The sequence below is a fragment of the Bactrocera oleae genome, chromosome 5 (genome assembly GCF_042242935.1).
Source record: "Bactrocera oleae isolate idBacOlea1 chromosome 5, idBacOlea1, whole genome shotgun sequence".
In the NCBI taxonomy this organism is placed as follows: domain Eukaryota; kingdom Metazoa; phylum Arthropoda; class Insecta; order Diptera; family Tephritidae; genus Bactrocera; species Bactrocera oleae.
Window position 1 is genome coordinate 63,714,435 of NC_091539.1, and position 19,638 is coordinate 63,734,072.

The following is a 19,638-nucleotide window of genomic DNA, read 5'->3' on the forward strand; positions in this document are numbered from 1 at the left end:
CTTATGATATTTTTGGTTTTTCTTTTTCATTCTTGTATCTCGACTGCTTGCGATGCGCTGATCTACGAATATAAAAGTATGAGTACCGTTAATATATCTATCCTGCTTCATTGTAATAAGAAAATTAAATGGTCAAGTTTGCCGGCATTAACGACTCGTTTATACATTACAGAAAATACATAAGTATATAATTCCGAAATTGCTATCTTGATTGCATACTCGTACTTAGCTACTAAGTACATCATAAGTAATAAATGAAAGAGATGTTACTACTGATATACAAGAGGATTGTTCAAAAATTCATTGCTGAAATTTTTCAATAATTCATTGTGCGTGGAAAATGTCAAAATTCTACAGAATAATCATATTTTATAAGACAAAGGAAATCTATAATAACTTATATACAAGTACCTTTAACAGGGTATTTGAAGTGTGCCACAAAGTTTGTAACACCCAGAAGGAAACCTCGGAGACTCTATAATCTTATATATTAATGATCAGTACGCCGAGCTGAGTCGATATAGCCATGTCCGTCGGTATATATACGAAAAAGTCCCTCAATTTTGTGATTCCGATCTGAAAATCTTCATATGTGCTTTTATTCATATAAAGCTGCTCATTTTTAGTAACCGCAAATATTGGACAACTTAAGCATATAGCTGTCATACAAACTGTCTGATCAAAATCAAGTTCTTGTATTGAAAGCTTTTTTGTTTGACAAGATATCCTCACGAAATTTGGCATGAATTCTTGTCTAAGGCAACGTTTCAAGCTTCGAATAAATTGCTCAGATCGGACCACTATAGCATATAGCTGCCATTCAAACTTAACGATCAAAATCAAATTCTTGTATGGAAAACTTTTTTATTTGTGAAGGGTTTAATAATTTTGGTGAATGCTGCCAAGTAGACAGTTCTTAGACGTATAAAATTCTGGGTCGTTATTATTTTTGATCCGACTGGCACCTGTATGGCTGTGTGTATTATCTTCAAGCTGATTATATCGCAGCGCTTTTATTCGTCAGTAAAACCGAGATAAATTATTGAATATCCCAAACTCACTGAAAGAAATTAAAGTGAATTCCTAATTTTTGATTTCTGTATTTGAATATAATGTTAACATAGAATTATTATATGGTAAGAAATTATAATTTTTGTAATGTTTATAAAAAATACTAGTAATTAAAATATAATTTGAGAAAGAAGTGAAATAACTAATGCAAATTTTTACAGTGTGCTAATATATAATAACGTATTGCCCTTTCCTCTGACAGGAAATTTGCAGAGAAAATGAGGCTGTTAAGACTTTTACATCTCTGTTAAATGGAATCTCCACATACATAAATACATTCCGCGCCAATAGCTGTTTACGTGCTTTTGCTCTTTGTCATACATTACCGAATTCTTTGTTGTTTGCTTTTCAGTCTGCTTTTGTCGTGTTATATTGAACGTTTGCTTATTCAAGTTGTGGCAGAATTCTATGCCTTATTTACATTAAAAAAGTTTAGTGCGACGTAAATGTGTAGCACAATATGACGTCGGAAATTAATACAGAAATGGTAAGTTGTAGAATTAACACAAAATGTTAGAAATATTTATTTTGCTGGGCGCCACAACTTAAAAATTCAGCTAGCAAGTTGACCACCTAGAGTTTTTGGTTTTTGTTTTAGTTGCTTGTGCACGTGTGGATGTGTGTGCAAGGGTGTGTGATTGCTTGTGCGATAGCAGAGCAAACGAAGGAAGGAAAAATCGGCAACCGAAAGAGAACATTGCATACTCAGCGAGAGAGCTATGTGAGAGAAAAATGAAGCTTCGTTTTTCTGGATGACATGATAAATACCAAGTTTGGCAATTTTTCAGTGATTTTGTGTGCAATAGAAAGAGATGCGAGAAGCGAACGCCATTTTGTGTTAGTTGTTGGAAACCGATTGCGAACTTATTGCTTGCACTCTTCGTGGTTCAATATGTATAGATATTTATGGGACTAATATGCGAGAGTTGGATATTCATGTTTTTGTTGGTTTGTGAGGTGTAAAAGAGAGGACTACTGTCGGTCTCTTCTAAATATTGTATGAGTCAACTGAGTATATTTTTATGATTTGAGCATTGAGCAACGCTCAGAGAGAAAGAGATGGAGCCGAAGATACTAATGTAAGTCATTCGTGTATACGAGAGATCCAGAACGAGCCTTATTCAGGTATATAGGACTGAGAACCTTTCTTATCCATAACATATTTTTTTATGATTTAGAAGAAAAATTATTTAAGGGTCACATAATGATGCAGGTTGGTTGTTGTGCCGCTTTTGATAGATTAAAACTAAAATACCTGGAATCTCATAATTTTAGACATCCAGGTGAAACAGACCTTAAAGACCTAAGCAGATTTGAGATATGTTCAAGGCGCTTTGTTGCGATTTGACCTCCAACTGCAGGAATTTTTTTATCTGGGTTGACGAAGGACTTGTGCACAGCAGTCTAAGTGCGATCCCCGCGTATTCTCGGCTAGGGTTGTCTAATGTATTGAGTACACGATTCATTAGATTGAGAAGTTCGAGCTTGAAAAGTACTCATTACTACTTATGCTGAGATTATTTTACGAATTTGAGTACCGTTAATTAATTTTAAGCTGTATGTGGGTATAATAAATCATAAAAAAGGAATCGAGACCACGAGTATATACTATCTTTTTAAGAATTTCCGGTTTTCAGCGCATATTCAGCTAGAGGGAATAATAGCTGATTAAAACACTGAAAGTCAAGGCACCTGTAAAGTCCTGTGCGAGTTGCCAACAACAGAACTAATTTTGAGCTAATTACAGGCATAATTTCAGGTCGTACAAGCAACGAATACATTATACTAATTTTTCGAAAGAGAGAGAGAGCGCTAACAAGAGAAGTACTGTGTTATAATATTTTTCAACATTGTCATCTGTGACAGTATGTGCTGACGTTAGCAATATTCAAAACCTAAAAACAGTTACTCAATTTTCAGAAAAATGAGATAATATCGTATTATGTCCTCCTTATATATATATCTGCTCTTTCTCTGTATTAACCACTTCATGTTTGCCACATAGATATGGATAAATCTATTACACATAATAAGTGTGTTGCCGATAATCTAAGCTTAAAACTTGTCCTGATTCACACAAACCAATTAAAATTTTGACATTTGCTCTATCTTACTTCTGTATGAGCCACAACCTCAACTTGTACGGGCTGTCAAAATTATGATATCCACTCTCTGAACTATGTATGTATATAATATTATCTTTTTCGAGAATTGTAACGCTCACTGACGAATTTTAAGGCACATTTCGATTGGTACAGGATCACAACTAATGTTACGAACTATTAATAGAGCAAATTCTGCAATTTATTTCCGATAGAATTTATCTAGCAGCACCTTAAATTTTAAGTGATGTTTACACTCGAAAGTAAATTGCGTAACATTCACGTTTTTAGCATTTTATTATTTCTATTAGGACATATCATGTATGTATATTTATGTCTAAAATCTGTTAGAAAATGTAAAATGTTAAATTCTTACATTTGCTCATAGTGTTTAATTAACAGCACTATGTAAACAGCATTCTTCTTTGGTCTTTTGCTGTTGGCGGCGTTCAAAATGTGTACAGGAAAAATTTCGGCATGCTCATTCAACGACCGCGCTCCCTTATATATTATTCAAAATATGCATTTGTGTATGTATGTATATATTGCGTAAAGATTCCAACGGTAACATACGTTGCATAATTCATTACAACTGATGGAGGCACTTTCCGATCTGTTACTCTTCTTCTTGATCAGTGTTGCCACTTCACAAAATATTTTAAGTTTTTATGCGTTTTACATTTTTAAGTGTATTAAACTTGCTGTTGAATTAATTATTTAAATTTTGCATTATTTATTGGTAAACTTATCTGAATTTATATTATAAGCTCTAGTAGAAAGAAATCTATAATGTTCGCGGTGCGATCCGGTTACGCTATATAGCGGCAGAAAGATAAGATTCCAAAAAAAAAACTTCTCTAACAGTTTTGCGATTACTTGACTCAGGATTGTTTGAGGTTGAGTCAAAGGTGAACACCAGCAAAGAGAAATTATGGCAATATTTGATGGATTTTCCGCTATAAAAGCGGTTGCAAATGTGAGCTATGTTTATGGTCTTGATACTGTAACAGATTTTGTCGATTCTGTTCCGAAAATTTTGAGGTCAAAAATGCACCATGCCCTGAAAGGTCACTTGTCGAAAATATCGATATGAAAATCGTTGGGTCCGATCATCATGAAATCATTGTTTCGATTGCCTAAGGTAAGACTGATTACAAAAAAAAGTTCGATGTGCCATACCGAATTTCCAACTGTGAATCGAAACAAAATCAATCCATTTCTGATATGCATGGCTAATGGTGATGAAAAGTGGGTGTTTTACGATAAAGTGATGCAAAAGCGTTCGTAATTGAATTGCGGTTTAGCGGCGCAAATTGAGGCCAATCCAGTATTTACGGTCAGAATGGTTTTGCTATGTGTATGGTGGGGTTAGCAAGAAATCATCTACTAAGAACTGCTTGTCTATGACTAACATTTTAATTCGAATATATACTGTGAACAATTGGATTGTTTGAAAGAAGCAATTGCCCAAAAGCGGCCATCTTCGGCCAATGGGAGAGGAATTGTGTTCTATCTGAATGGACCGCACTCATTGCTAATGACTCTACAGAAACTCCGAGAACTTGGTTGGGAGGTTCTTATGTACCCACGTTAAAGTCCAGACTTGACACCAAGTGATTGCTACTTGCTCCTGAATATGGAGAATAATTTTGCTGATGAAAAATTCGCCTCAAAAGAACCTAGTGAAAATCGAGTGTCCTTGTTATTTGCCAATATAGACGAGGGTTTCTATAAGAGTTGCGTTATGAACGTTTATTATTCTTGAATTGACTATAATAAATAAAAATAAATTTTACCTAAATTTTATAATTTATAATTAATTTTAAAAAGAAAGTAATAGTATACTGCGGCAACCCTACATTAAAAAAACCAAATCTATATATATTATTATGGCAACTCCTACAGAGAAAAATCACTCGTATTGCCAACACGAATGTTAAATATATTTCTATGTAACTATATACAAAATGTTAAGTGCGAGAGAGAAATTGGTATTCTGTAAACAACATTTTTGTACAATTCTCTGATTTTACGAGTAGCACATCAGTTGGTGGTTGGTTCATTCCTTCATTTACATACGTTTGTATGTATGTTAGTATGTTGATTTTTCATGTGTAGTGTTCGGCCGAATGATTTTGCCAAGACGAAGCAGAAAATATGACATTTTTGGTGATCGGAAAATATCGCAAAGAAAAGCTACAATTTTATAAAATGAACATTTGCTTACTTTTTATTTCGATGCATTAGATTTTCTTTTACTTTTTAAACAAGAGAAAAATAAAATTTGGAGGAGTGAGAAGAAAAATGAGCGAGTAGTGTGCGCCTTTTAAACAAGACTGTTAGAGAGAAGACAACGTCATAAACCAAACGAACTGTCAAACTTTCGTAGGAAATGTAAAAAAACAACCCCCACTCCCCTACTTTGATTCATAACGTTACGTACTTCAATAAAGAAACAGGACCAATTCATTAAAATCTTAATTTCTCTTCTTTTTCGAAGAGAAACCAGTAAGACTGCGTTCAGACGAGGACTCTTTTGTCGCCCCTTATCGACCAATTTTATTTTGGTGTTGCTCATTGCGTTCACACGAGTCCAACAACTTAAGTTGAACAATTTTATGCATTTGCTTTCATATCACATTCGCAAATTTTTGAACGCTTCATGTACGCGGTGCACGGAAATATTTGTGATTAGCTTAATTTTATCCTTATTCACGCTTTTTCGAAACATTTATGTTATGTTATGCATATTACATATAAAAAAGATAATAAAATTCAAAGCCCTTCGGCTTTCCTCGTCGTCCCCTCGCCCAAAAAACCGGTTTGGATTACAAAAAAGTCTCCTCGTGTGAACATCGTCGAAAGAGACGCACTAAACTGCAGTATTTAAAGCTTATTTCCGCTAACACTCTGTTCAGAAGGTTCGCGATCACACGGTTTATCTCTTCTAACATACATAAGTATGTTAGGATTGAGGTCCATCTTGCTCTTACATATTTTATTAGCCTAGCTGAAGTAAAATTATCAGTTTTTACTTCAAATTCGCGAGCTCTGGATCCACGAGTTCAATTTTAAAAATGGCTTCGTCAAATTTTCTGTCGTTACTTTGTTTGTATTGCAGTATTTATATCAATTTTTTTTTCGGAATCCGTACCCTTTTTTGATCGTATCACTATTTATCTAAAAAAAAGTAAGCTGTATTAAAAAAAAAATTTAAATGATTTCAAGATCGTGCAATAACCAAATAGAGAAAATAATCTGACCTAAATATAGCGATATCTGTCAGATTTACATATCTCTACCATGCTCTCTTATTTTAATGAACACAGCTGTATTTATGTGCGCATATACGCTTCTCTACTGTCTCTTTCCTTTACATGCAACTGTAATTGTTCGAATTTTGCGCTTCTATTTACACATACGATTTTCTAAAATAATAAATAAAAAGATATTCCTGGGTTCACCTGAATTTTCTCTCAAGTCGGTTTAACGGCATTCTCATGGGCACCAAAATGCTTTATCAGTCTTATTCGTATTTCATATCAACTGCATAGGCGCTGTGCTCACAAATCATGAGCACCTGATTAAATGCCTGACATGGTACAGCAGTAGCCAATGCCTCGCCATTGTTGTCCGAATGCCGTTGAATTTAACAGTCGCCTTGCGAAGAGTAGCAGAGTAAATAACATGAAAAATGTTCGTTTGCTATTTTCAGCATTGCGTACGTTTTTAGGCAAAACAGAGAGCGTTGCTGGATATTCAACATGTGCTCGGCTCATGTGTGCGTTTGTTTGTGCACCCAAGCTTACTTATGTGTGTGTATATGTGTGTTTATAGGCGTTCGTTCGTACGGCGGGCATTACTCAGCGGTTCGTCTCACATTTTTCACCGTGTTGTTTCTGTTTCGCTTTAGTCTGCATTCGACGACGCAAATCGTAAGTTTATATTGTGAAGTGTGTTTATGATTTTCGTTGATTACATTGAAAATAAATTTAAAAAAAAACGCAACGTTTGGAAGAAGTTGTGGCGCATTGATCTGCAAAGAATGTGCGATGAAAATGTAAGTGAATTTAATCTTAAATTTCGGTATTTAATTTGCATGAAAATTTTCTATTATGCCAAATGTGTGCTATGCGTACGAATGACTGTTAAAGAAGAACACATGAAGAGAGCGCCTTTTAACAGTGTGAGGGGGGCGTAGGAGCAAAATATCAGGGGAATGGATTTGCCTGCGCATTATGTGAGCGCAACTGGCAACTCTTGTCAACTGACTGCTGAAAATTGGAAAATTGTTGTTGGCTGTTAGAAAGAGTCAAATGTATCAGCACGGAAATGTTTATTTACATAACTGGGCATGGATCTTGGGATCCGGTGGTTTGTGTCTCAGCTGTACTTGTTAATTTGGAGAAGTTTTAAGAATAATTTCAATAGATTTTTTAAGTGATAGGTAAGGGAAATGAAGTATGACCAAATAATTAGGATAATGAGAGATAAAAAGAATTACAAATATATAAATATAAAAAAGGTTAATCCGAACAAGTGACAATTCCAATAATATTGGGATAAATTTGTAAAGAGTCACATCCATAAAATGGTCTCATTCAATAATCCAAAGCGGGTTATAAAGGACCCTGAATACTGAGAGTTACGAATTATTCAAAGTTTCGGCGAAAGATAGTAGAGGTGAATAATGCTATCGTCGCTCTGAGAGAGAACTAATTAGACCGTTCCCACAGCAGTCGGATCTATGTAACCGGAATAGACCCAGATTTTTATTCAAATTTAATTGAAATTATTTATTTAATGGAGCCGAAATTTTATTTTATAAATATAGAATATACCAGGGCTGAAGCCTCTGAAAATGGTAAAAAGTAAATAAATAATATTATAGTGAAAGCTATTGGAAAAGGAAGACAATATAACAAAGGTGATGATAACATATTTAACAGCGACCGCAGGTCGGAGAGTGGAAGAAAGGGGCGTGGTTGAGTTTTTATCTAAATTTTCGGATTCCTGTGAAAAAAAGTTAAATAGCAAAATTGTAGGCAATAAAAAGATCTAAACTTTTGGGTTAACGCCTTTCTCACACAACCTCAAAATTTCTGTTCAAATAATCGAGTTTTTTTTTATACCCTTAACAGGGTATACTAAGTTCGCCACTACATTTGTAACACCCGACGTCAGAAACACTATAAAAAATGAATGCTTAGCATGACGAGCTAAGTCGATAGAGCCATGTCCGTCTGTCTATCTATACGCGAACAAGTCCCCAGTTTTTGAGATATCACTTCGAATTTTTGCACACGTTCCTTTTTAATGCTAATTTGTCAAAGAAATTGTTTAGATCGGATTACTATACTCGGAATGTAAGCAAAAAGGGAAAAATATGAATAAATGTCAAATCGATTGCTCTCAATCACTTTCTGTTAAACGGTATAAAATTCGCTTAGCCAAATAGAAGGGTTGCCATTTACGTTTTCAAATTTGAATAATTTAACTTTTCTTCTCAGCAACTATGTAAAATAGTCCTACTGGGTATTACAAAAAAGAAGTTTACAGAGCTACTAGAAATATTAAAAGTGTTGTCATTTACCAATAAAAGAGTAAATAAATCATAAATAATATAATTGTGTGGAAAATATATGCATTCAGTACATCTTTTAAAGTAAAATTTAGCAAAAAATATATACAGTGGCGAGCAGAATTGAGTGCATGTTTACAAAACTGACTTTCATCACCCATAAAAACATAACCACACAAGCAAATCCAAAATTTTTTTTGTTTTATTTTTATTATTTAATTTGTAACAAATTCTAGTAAAGAACAATGACTAATTAGAAAAATTCGAAGAGTTTGAAAGAAAAAACGAAAGAAACTCGCATAAACTCAATTTTGCACTTGTTATGACTTCCAAGTATTTTGCCCTCTCTCTTCTCTTCTCAGCATAAATCAGCCAGATTCACCGTTATATTTGTTCTTATGCTATTTTTGATGTTCTTAGTGCAGTTTAACGGTGTTTCGGGCAAAGCAAAGTAGTTTTTGTGAATTGGTTTCAAATTAGAAATAATGTGTCGATATTTAAAAAAAAATGAGAAAATTAACTGAAGAAATGGAAAATAATGTTGTGACTACGCGGAAAATTTCCAAGAGGCTTGGTATTAGCCAATCGGCGGTGATCGCAGTTCAAAAGAGGCGAAATGTGACTCCCAAACCGCAAGTCGCAGGTCGCAAAAAATTATTGAAGGACTGAGAATGATGAGAAAAAACAAGCTACTGACACCAAAGGGTGCTTCTCTGGTCATTAACAAAAAAGTTAGTGAATGGACTGCTAGAAGAGCGCTACGAGACATCGGATATATTTCAAGTGTGAAAAAAAACAAACCTGCATTGTCCGATAAGAATATTAAAGCGCGTTTGAAATTTGCAAGGGAGCATCAAAATTGGACCATTGATGATTGGAAACGTGTTGTCTGGTCTGATGAGTCCAAATTTAACCGTTTTCAGTCAAACGGAAAGCAATACTGCTGGCGTAGACCCGGAGAACGTATACAAAGACACCACGTAAAACAAACTGTTAAACATGGCGGTGGAAATATTATGGTTTGGGGATGCTTTACATGGTGGCATGTTGGTCCTCTTCGTTTAGTAGATGGTATCATGCGAAAAGAGGACTATCTTCAAATTCTGCAAACCAATCTTCCCAATTTTATTGAGAAATGTGCTTATCCCGAACAAGAAATTTTTTTTCAACACGATGGGGATCCGAAGCACACAGCAAAACTTGTAAAGGAATGGATTGGAAAACAACATTTTAAATTGATGGAGTGGCTAGCACAAAGTCCCGACCTCAATCCGATTGAAAATCTTTGGTCAATAGTGAAAAGACGGATCGGGCAGTACGAAACAGCTCCAACAAACATGGGCAACCTTTGGGATCGTGTAACAGCAGAATGGAGTCGTATTCCGAAAGATATTATTGAAAATTTGGTAGAGAGCATGCCATACCGCGTAAAAGAAGTCATTTCCAATAAGGGTCTATGGACAAAATATTGAAATCTATTTAGTTATTGAACTTTTTTTAAACGTGCAAAATTGAGTTTATGCGAGTTTCTTTCGTTTTTTCTTTCAATCTCTTTGAATTTTTCTCATTAGTCATTGTTTCTTTACTAGAATTTGTTACAAATTAAATAAAAAAAATAAAACAAAAAAAAAATTGGATTTGCTTGTGTGGTTTTGTTTTTATGGGTGATGAAAGTCAGTTTTGTAAACATGCACTCAATTCTGCTCGCCACTGTACATTTACATGTACAGTGGTATATATTTTGAACAACTATTCCAATAAACTCTGTTTCTTTACCCTTCACATTTTAGGGCGTGAGTATTACGCCTTGCGATACTGTGGCAATATCCGATCCCATAGAAGTGTATGACATGTTCATAGTGGAAGATGACGAGTCCAAAGATTCCAATAAGCAAAATGGGAGGTTCTATAAGCGTCTCATACGGCATGTACGACGGCAGCGCGTACTTTACGATCCAAAACATAAACAATTCTCATGTGCCGAAGCGAAAAACGAAGTTTGGGCCAAAATTGCAAAGCGAATGGGTTGCGATGGTATGTACATAGATGCATATATACATGCATATACTTGTATGTATAAAGATATATATGTCATGTATATGTTTACATATATAAGAAGAGATATGTCTAGAAGCAATTTGATTGCAAATAAGCTCATTTTTGCCTGTGTATTTGTATTCCAGCTGATCTCTGCAAGAATGCTTGGGTGAACTTGCGTTATTCTTATCAGAAATATGTGCGCCGATTGCGTAAATTCTTTGCCAACAAAGCGTGCAAGAAGCGGAGACGCCGACCTATTATGGCATTTGAAACGGAATTAGTTTTCCTCTGGCGTTTCATTGTCGACAAGTGAGTGGAGAGTTTTACAAAGAGGCAAACAAAAATGCGATACCCTTTTTTTTTTTAATTATAGAATACGCTGTCCCCTGCCCTACAGCGATGAGATGGAGGTGCAAGAAGCAACGCCCGTACAACCAGCTGCCGTCGATGATGATATAGTTTTGCTGGAGGATGACGTTGAGGTGATCGACTTGGACGATGAAACGCCGTCCTTAACAAAAGTATTTGCTAAGCTATGTAAGGTACACTTCCAAGTCACGCCGGAAATACGTCGCTTGATTTACAATTTGCAATGCTATCAGGAGATATTCGATAGCTTCCATCGGTATTATGAGGATTATCGGCGCAAAGGCATTATTTGGAATGCCATCGCGAACGAAGTGGGCGATAAGGGTATGTATGGCTTTCGTGCTGTAGGGCATTTTCGAAAATTTATTTAAGCGCTTTTTCCTTTATTTTAGCTACGAAATTAATGAAATGTTGGATACATATACAAACGCGCTACGAATGGGAGCTTATGCAACGCCGCTTAGAAAAGGAGTTATCAGCTACAAAGCCGCAAACTGAACTGGAGAGTCTTTTGCATTTCACAAAGGCACACATACTTAGAATGTAGGGTTTGCATTGCAAATTTTTTTTTTTATTTAAATCGCACAACTAATATTATTTTTTAACTTTTAGGCCAAGAACGGTTTACAAAAGTTCATACTTTCTCAAAATGGATTGGCATGAGCCCATTGATCACTTTAAAAACATCTTCAGCTTGCTGGTGGCAATGAAGAAATATCCAATAGTGATTACGCTTACCGAAATGATGGTCAACAAAACCGAAGACGTCGATACTGCTAAATATACGCAACTTTGGACCGATGTGGCAAATACTAAAGGTTAGGCTTTATTAATTTTAAGTTGTTCACCCGAATCTTCAATATTTTTTGCTAATTTCCTTAATTACTTCAGGTGGCACTGTTACACCTGGTCAGTGCGAGACCACTTGGCTCATCCTGCGTTTGTTTTACTGGGAGCTAATGGGCATGCGCAAACACAGTTATCAACTGCAAGACAAATGGTATTTCGAAACAATTATAACGGAGCTATATGCCTTGTCCAAAACGTATAAGTTGCCACGCGCTAAAAAGCCTACACTCGGTACGCTCATGATATCGTCCATATGCGTCGATGAGATGACCAAACCTCCATTCTCAACCACTGACAATGCAAATAATGTTAAGCAAACCGAAGTTGTGCCCATGCACAACAGTACGCCCCCGCTTGATGACACGCTAACGCCGAGCGCTATCGTACCGATATCGGTCAGTTTGGATGAAGACAAAATCAGCTCTTCAATAATCGAAACTAAGAGTCAAACGTCAGGTAAAAATATCGTAATACGCAATAAACCGCATAACAGCGCCTTGGACATTTCCTCTGGCTCCACTTGCACCACCGTCTCAAATACCGGCTTGGTTGTGACAGTGACCAAAGTGCCGCCGAAAACGCATACAAACGCCGTCATACAACAGGATGCACAAACGGCTTATCCACAAGCGCGTTCGCCACAAATACGCGTCAAATCGCAGGCGCAACTACAAGCCGAACCCATAAAAATGCTTGTGCAAGCGCGTCCACAGATACAAATACACGCACAACCCACCGCCGCACCGACGCCAAACCAACCCATACAAGTACAAACCATAACGCTGCCGCGCATGCCACATTTACAACAAGCACAGCAATATCAAATGCTACCACTCACGCCAATACAAGCGCAACCCAAGTTGGCGACGAAGCAACAAGCAAATCAGCAGGCGCCAGCACAATTCATACCTACCAATATGGGTCAGTTGCTGCCGCCAACAGCAATAGAGCCGACAATCCACGAAACTACCACAATAAGTTTGGATACGATAAAGACACCGAAAATTGTGTCGGCGGTCAGTTTGGCACCGCGCGCCACCTTCCCTGTACCCTTCATCAATAAGGGTTTACAAATTACCGCTGTCGCAGGTGCTTCCACCAGCGCATCACCGCCCGCCCCACACACCAACACCGCACCATTACCACTATGCGCAGTAGCACCTGCCCCGCATACCAGCACCGCACCATTACCACTATGCGCAGTAGCAACTGCCCCGCATACCAGCACCGCACCATTACCGCTACGCGCAGTAGCACCTGCCCCGCATACCAGCACCGCACCATTACCGCTACGCGCAGTAGCACCTGCCCCGCACACCAGCACCGCGCCATTACCGCTGCGCGCAGTAGCACCCGCCTTAAATGCGCTTGCGCCGCCAACAGTGGTTATGACGCCGACGTCGAGCGCTTTCAATTTACCGTTTTCATTGCCAGATAAAACAAATATTACCAAGTGTCCGCCATTGAGTAGTGTCAGCACCGATACAGTCAGCAATACGATAATAACGCTGCCAAATGCTGTGGTGCCTGCGCCCACGTTGACGCCAGCAAATATGCCGCGACCCATAACGGAGGCATCGTCGCTCGAGGCGAAAATACCCGCCACCGTGTTGGCGCGTCCATATTTGACACCAACCTCACAGCTAAACGCCAACGAAATTATGATCGAATTGATTAGTTCGGTGAATGGCAATCAGTTGGTGGTGCATGGACCGCCGCTGGAGCAAAAGTACTCACTACCAATGAGCACGACGGCGCTGTTGATCCGTGAGGTGCTCTCCATACCATATTTGCATAAGAAGGACTACAATAAACCGCAGCAGGTCAATATGTGTTGGCAGTACTTGGCTAAGCGCTTCAATTTGCCTGGTAAGTTACGACGGAGTTTGGTGGAACTACTCCTTAAATACGAAGTCTTAAGTCAAACGTAATTAATTGAAGTGAAACTTCTAATGGGAGTTCGGGAATGGTAGCGTTAAACGTTTAACGCGACATTGGTTAGGGTGTATGACGCATTCACTAGTGAGCAACGGCACGGTTGCGTTAAACGTTTAACGCCACTGGTAATAGAAGGAGAAAGTGAAAGAGAAAGAGAGGGAGAGAGAGAGAGAGTGTGTGCTAGGCAGCAAGTGTTGTTGCTTTAGTGATTGAAGCATCATATGGTTTTCAATGCGTGTGTTTTAATTGTGTTGATTTTTATAATAAATTCAATTTTAGGATCAGTTTCTTAATTTCAAATCTTAATTTGATATTTCATACGAAATATTTCGGAGTATAATAATAGTGTGTGGTGATTTTGTGCTTTGAATATAATTAAAATGAGTGAAAAGGAGGCTACAGTGGACACAGTGGAGTCGAGGTTATGTGAAGGTACGTCACTGTTGATTCGGTGATTGTTTGTTACGTGTTTATATTTGCAATTTCGCGGAGAACCTATTTGCAATAATTTTAAATAAATTTCATAGGGAGAGATGAGGTAGCGATCCCTAGTGCCTCCAGTGGTTCCGGAAGATCCCGAGGGAAAACAGCACAATATTATCGTGATTATAGAACACGAAAGCGAGCAGAGATTAAAATAGAGTTGTCAAATACGCCCACTATAAAGCCATCAATAAAGAGAAAATCTGCTGCGGAATATCAGAAGGAGTATCGAGTGCGGAAAAAGGCGAAACGTGACGCTACATACATTGATGCGACAGATGCTGTACCATTAACTTCAACAGGGGAGATCGGTTTTAAAACTCCACTCAGGAGGAAATCCGCAGCACAATATCAACGAGAATATAGAGAAAGGAAAAAAGCTGAACTTAAATCTCGAAGAGTTGCAAAATTTGCGACTACTAACGAAGGTTCAACTGAGAATGTTAATGGAAATAGCCACAATACCAGCAAGAAATGATAATGGAGAGGTTACGCGGTTATCGTTGTTATTTCCCATTAAGATATAACTAGGATAAAAGCTAATATGGAGGCAAGTGCATTCGTCACAGAAAACAATATTAATCCTTCAGCTGTTCCTACTGGTCGTCGTAATGCAACCATCTAACTTAATAGACAAAAACGTATTTCAGCTAAAAGGAACCACTTTTCACTCGCATCAGCTTGTGGATTGAGGAGTTACAAATCGCAAGGGGTACATTCAGTGAAGTAGTTTACTACTATGAAAAAGTTGTATCTCAACAGTTAGTATACGTTGCCATGCCCAGAGCTGTTTACCTTAAAGGCTTGCATATCATTACAGTTAACAAACTTAAAAACTTTTTTTCCATGGCTACGGTAGTAACGATCGCTCGTGCTTTGCTTTGCGAAATGAGATGATCAAATTGCGGGAAAATCCAATTTTCACATTAGATTAACAAGTATTCGACTTAATTAACTCGAAAAAAGACATTTCGATAATAGTATTTAATTGTCAAAGTCTGCGTGCACACGCCAATGATTTTACCGATCGAGTCTTCCAAAATGCGATCAATTTTCTGTTATCAGAAGCGTTTATTTATGATCATGTACAAGTAACAAATTTAGAATTAATTGCGAGTTTTTAACGTAACGAAATTCGAAATTCAGTTATTGCCATCTATCGTAATGAAGAGGACGTTGTTGATGAGTTATGTTGTTACTCCTCATTTGCGAATAAAAGCTCCTTACTCAAGTGTGGCCGTGGTCACGGTATCAACATCAGCAAGAATTGGGTACTTATGTGCCGTAGAGTGCTAAATCACCGCCAACGATAACAATAGTAAGAAATTAATTTTATTAGCTATTTATTTTTCACCAAATGCTTTAAAGAGAGATATCAAATTATTCATCGGAAAAGCTTTGTTGTTATTATAGAATTTGTGTTCACAAGCTCTGGCCACTCTTATTGAAGAACGCGTAGAATATTGTGAACAGCTGGTAATTTTTGCGGGTGATTTTAATGTCAACTTTTTATTGCCAGAAGCTGCGCGATTACTACAAATCTTCAAAGATAAATTCTCTTTAGAAACCTGTTTTTTTCTACCTTACAGTGCATATCTGCAAGGCTTGTTGGAATTTCTTGTCGGAAAACTTCGCACATTTCCCCCAAATTGCGCCCATGGAAGAGCTGACGAAACCTGTGAAGATTGGCATTAAGGTGTGGCGTGAGAATTACGCCTTCTTTCAAACATTCAATGATAAAGCAGGTAATATATTTTTTAGTTCCGTTATTATAGCAGTTATAATAACAGCTCTTTTCTCTAATTTTCTAACCTAAACAAATAATTTTCTAACCGTAAAAGAAAAATTTTTAAACCTCAAAAAAAAAATAGATTTCTAACCTCAATAAAAAAAAATTTTTAACCTCAAAAAAAAATTTTCTAACCTCAAAAAATAATTTCCTAACCTCAAAAAAATAAGTTTCTAACCTCAAAAAAATAAATTTCTAACCTCAAAAAATTATTTCCTAACCTCAAAAAAAATAAGTTTCTAACCTCAAAAAAATAAGTTTCTAACCTCAAAAAATAATTTCCTAACCTCAAAAAAATAAGTTTCTAACCTCAAAAAAATAATTTTCTAACCTCTAAAAATAGTTTCCTAACCTCAAAAAAATAAGTTTCTAACCTCAAAAAAATAATTTTTAACCTCAAAAAATAAGTTTCTAACCTCAAAAAAAAATAAGTTTCTAACCTCAAAAAAATAATTTCTTACCTCAAAAAAATAATTTTCTAACCTCAAAAAGTAATTTCCTAACCTCAAAAAATAAATTTCTAACCTTAAAAAATAATTTTTGGTTTTTTTTTACCCAAGCCCAACTGCGTTTGCCGTTCGCAAAGGATGCTGTGGAGAAGTTCTTCGATAATATTAGAGATCAAACAAAGCACATACCACGTATAGGTGGAAAGAAATTGACTTTCGTCGCGGATTGGCAAGCTGCTATAAATAGCAGTCCATATGTACCAAACAGTAAGTAATAAAATATTTAATAAAACTAAAAAAATAATTGAATCAAAAATTTTAACAAATGGCAACGCAAAACTTTATCAGCCAGCAATTAATTTAATTTATTACAAACATTTTACTTAAGAAAAAAATAAATAAACAGAAAAGCTGGCCACACTTCTTAAAAATATGATTAACTGAATGTCTTATAAACCTCTTAACTTTAATACAAATTGCAAACAAAATATTTTAAGCTAAAATTATTATCATAAATCATTTAGTACCATTTAAAATTAAAAAATATGTGGCAAGCCTTCTAAAAAATCTATCAGTCAGAAATGTTTTATAAACCGCTTTAGTTTGTTACCCTTATAATATTTAATCTATGATAATAATTTCACTACATCAAAAAAATTATAAATTTCTAGTTTAAAAAAAAGGTGGCAACACTTCTTAGAAATATGTTGAGCTGAGATCTTTTTCAAACGTCTTAACTTGAATACCAATTTTGCAACAATTTGTAAATTTTCGAATTTAAGAAAATTAATTTTTTAAACATGTGGCAGCGCTACTTGGTAAATATGTATATTCAACTGAAAGTTTTTTAAGGACTTTAGTTTGAAACCAATATCGTCGTTTTCTGCACTTCAAAATTCTTATTTTAAAAATATTTTTAAAAATGTGGCAACCATGCTAGTAAAAAACTAGGCGGTATGTTTTTTTTAATTTAAAAACAAAAATAAAAAATTTGTCATTTGAAAAAAATACAAGTTTTCCACTGTAACCGTTCTTAAATCGTATTAGTATAATACCCATATCTCAATAGTTTGTTTAGCTATGAAAGTTGTTAAATTAAATATTTCAAACAATTGGCAACTCTTTCTAAATAGGTTAGATTTTTAGATTTTTTTTTACTATCTGCACTTTCACAGTAATTTGGTTTTTCTTATAATTTCTTTACTAAAATTTTTCGAATAGGTGGCAACCTTGTAACTACATTTTTCGGTTTAAGCCACTCTTGCATTACACTAAACAATTTAAAATTTGTCAAATCCGTTAACTCCACTACAATGTTTGAGCTATTCCGTCGTGACGATATTTTGTTGCGCTACATAATTTCGTTTCAGTCGTTTTATATTACTATCATATTAAAATCAGAATTATGTTAAACAAATAATAACACATTTTTAATTATTATTTATTTTGCAGAAATCTGGTTCGGCACATGGACCCTATTTAAAGGCGCCTTTTTAAAATACATGCATGACTTGGAGATTGGCATCGACAACAAATGGTCGCTAGAATGGTGGCGCGTATTGGCCAAATTGGATTTTCTAATCGAAGAACAATATCATAATATGGAACCGTTCTACTATATAGTGCGCAATAAAATGATCGACGAATGCGAACGCTGCATCAAGGAAGAGAAAAAATACACTATCGATCCGAAGACGCAGCGATTCGTGCTGAAAAAAGATATGACGCATCCAATGATGCAGAAAAAACCCGAAATTGATGCCTACCGAGTCGTAATGACCGTGCGTCGCTATCCGCAGATTTACCAAAAGGCAACGGAGGACGAGAAGACCAAAGCATGGCAGAAAGTCGCGCTCGAAATGCGCACAACTGGTAAGCAGGCATTGAAAATTATAATTACCGGCTTAATAAACTATACACTATGCTTCATTTCAGTGACGGCATGCCGTTTTGCCTTCCAATGCGCCTTGAAGAACTATCGGCTGTACGCGGCACGTGACCCAGCGAATCGTTGTCGCCTCAATCATCGCTATTACAAACATTTAGCGGAAATTTATCGTATCATCAAGCCGACGCGCAAGCTCAATATTAAAACACCTTCCGAACTGAATCAATCGGTTAGCGATAATGCCGACGCGAATGAGCCAGTATTCCCCGAACGTTTCATTATGGACATCAACATGGGCAATAGTCACTCGAATGTGGTGATGAAGAATTGGGCCTATGGTGTGGGCATATCCGTGCGAAAGGAGAAGTTGGAAGCGCTTTTTCAAAAATATCGTCCAGCTTCGGCCCCAAGCGAAACAGAAACAACAAAGTAGGTTAAGAGTGGGCGGAAAGTACTGATTTTTCAACGCACTACCATTGGAGAGTTATCTATCTATAGAGATATGTACATAAATATATATATATATATATAGTCTAACACTAATTATAAAACAAGAAAAAACTTTTGCGATTTTATTTAATTATAAAACATTTTTTACTGTTATATAGTTGTATAATATTTTTAAGCATGCTTTTTACATAGTATATATAGATATATGTAAATATATAAGATACATACATACAGTTGAATATATGTATGTATGCGGCTGTATATGATATTAAATAAACCTAAACACTCGGTAGTTTTAAAAAGTTAATATTTTCCATTATTAAATAACCTTAAAATTATGTTTAAGTTTATAAAATCATTTCAAGAAATTAACAGCAATAATTTTTAGTATGCTAAGCGCTTTTGTGTGACACCAGAAACCAAAATACAACTATATTTTTTATTTAAAAAAACTCTGAAATATAAAGTACTGAATGGAAACGAAGATTAAATTTGTTTAAAATCATGTGTTACACTAACAAAATTTGTTATAAACCATTGAATTTGTTAAAGATTTGGTTTATACTTGATTTCTCATAAAAATCTCAAAAAACTCTGTCTTTTAATGGCATGATAATTAAAGAGAATTG

At 35.9% G+C, this 19,638-nt stretch overlaps 1 protein-coding gene across 2 annotated transcripts; it reads left to right on the forward strand.

The window, feature by feature from the left end:
• The first annotated feature begins 1,368 nt into the window (after nucleotides 1–1,368).
• Nucleotides 1,369–19,500, forward strand: Hmr (Hybrid male rescue). 2 transcript variants are annotated; one of them, XM_014231585.3, is made up of 11 exons: nucleotides 1,369–1,558; nucleotides 10,545–10,788; nucleotides 10,938–11,103; nucleotides 11,168–11,487; nucleotides 11,556–11,706; nucleotides 11,776–11,981; nucleotides 12,055–13,881; nucleotides 16,023–16,178; nucleotides 16,783–16,938; nucleotides 18,124–18,543; nucleotides 18,607–19,500. In XM_014231585.3, the coding sequence occupies exons 1-11, from the start codon at nucleotides 1,532–1,534 to the stop codon at nucleotides 18,990–18,992; spliced, it is 4,059 nt and encodes a 1,352-aa protein (XP_014087060.3). In that variant the 5' UTR covers nucleotides 1,369–1,531; the 3' UTR covers nucleotides 18,993–19,500. The 2 variants fall into 2 exon arrangements, with proteins under 2 accessions (XP_014087060.3, XP_014087061.3); XM_014231586.3 differs by lacking the exon at nucleotides 1,369–1,558 and adding an exon at nucleotides 7,079–7,233.
• Nucleotides 19,501–19,638: the final 138 nt, after the last annotated feature.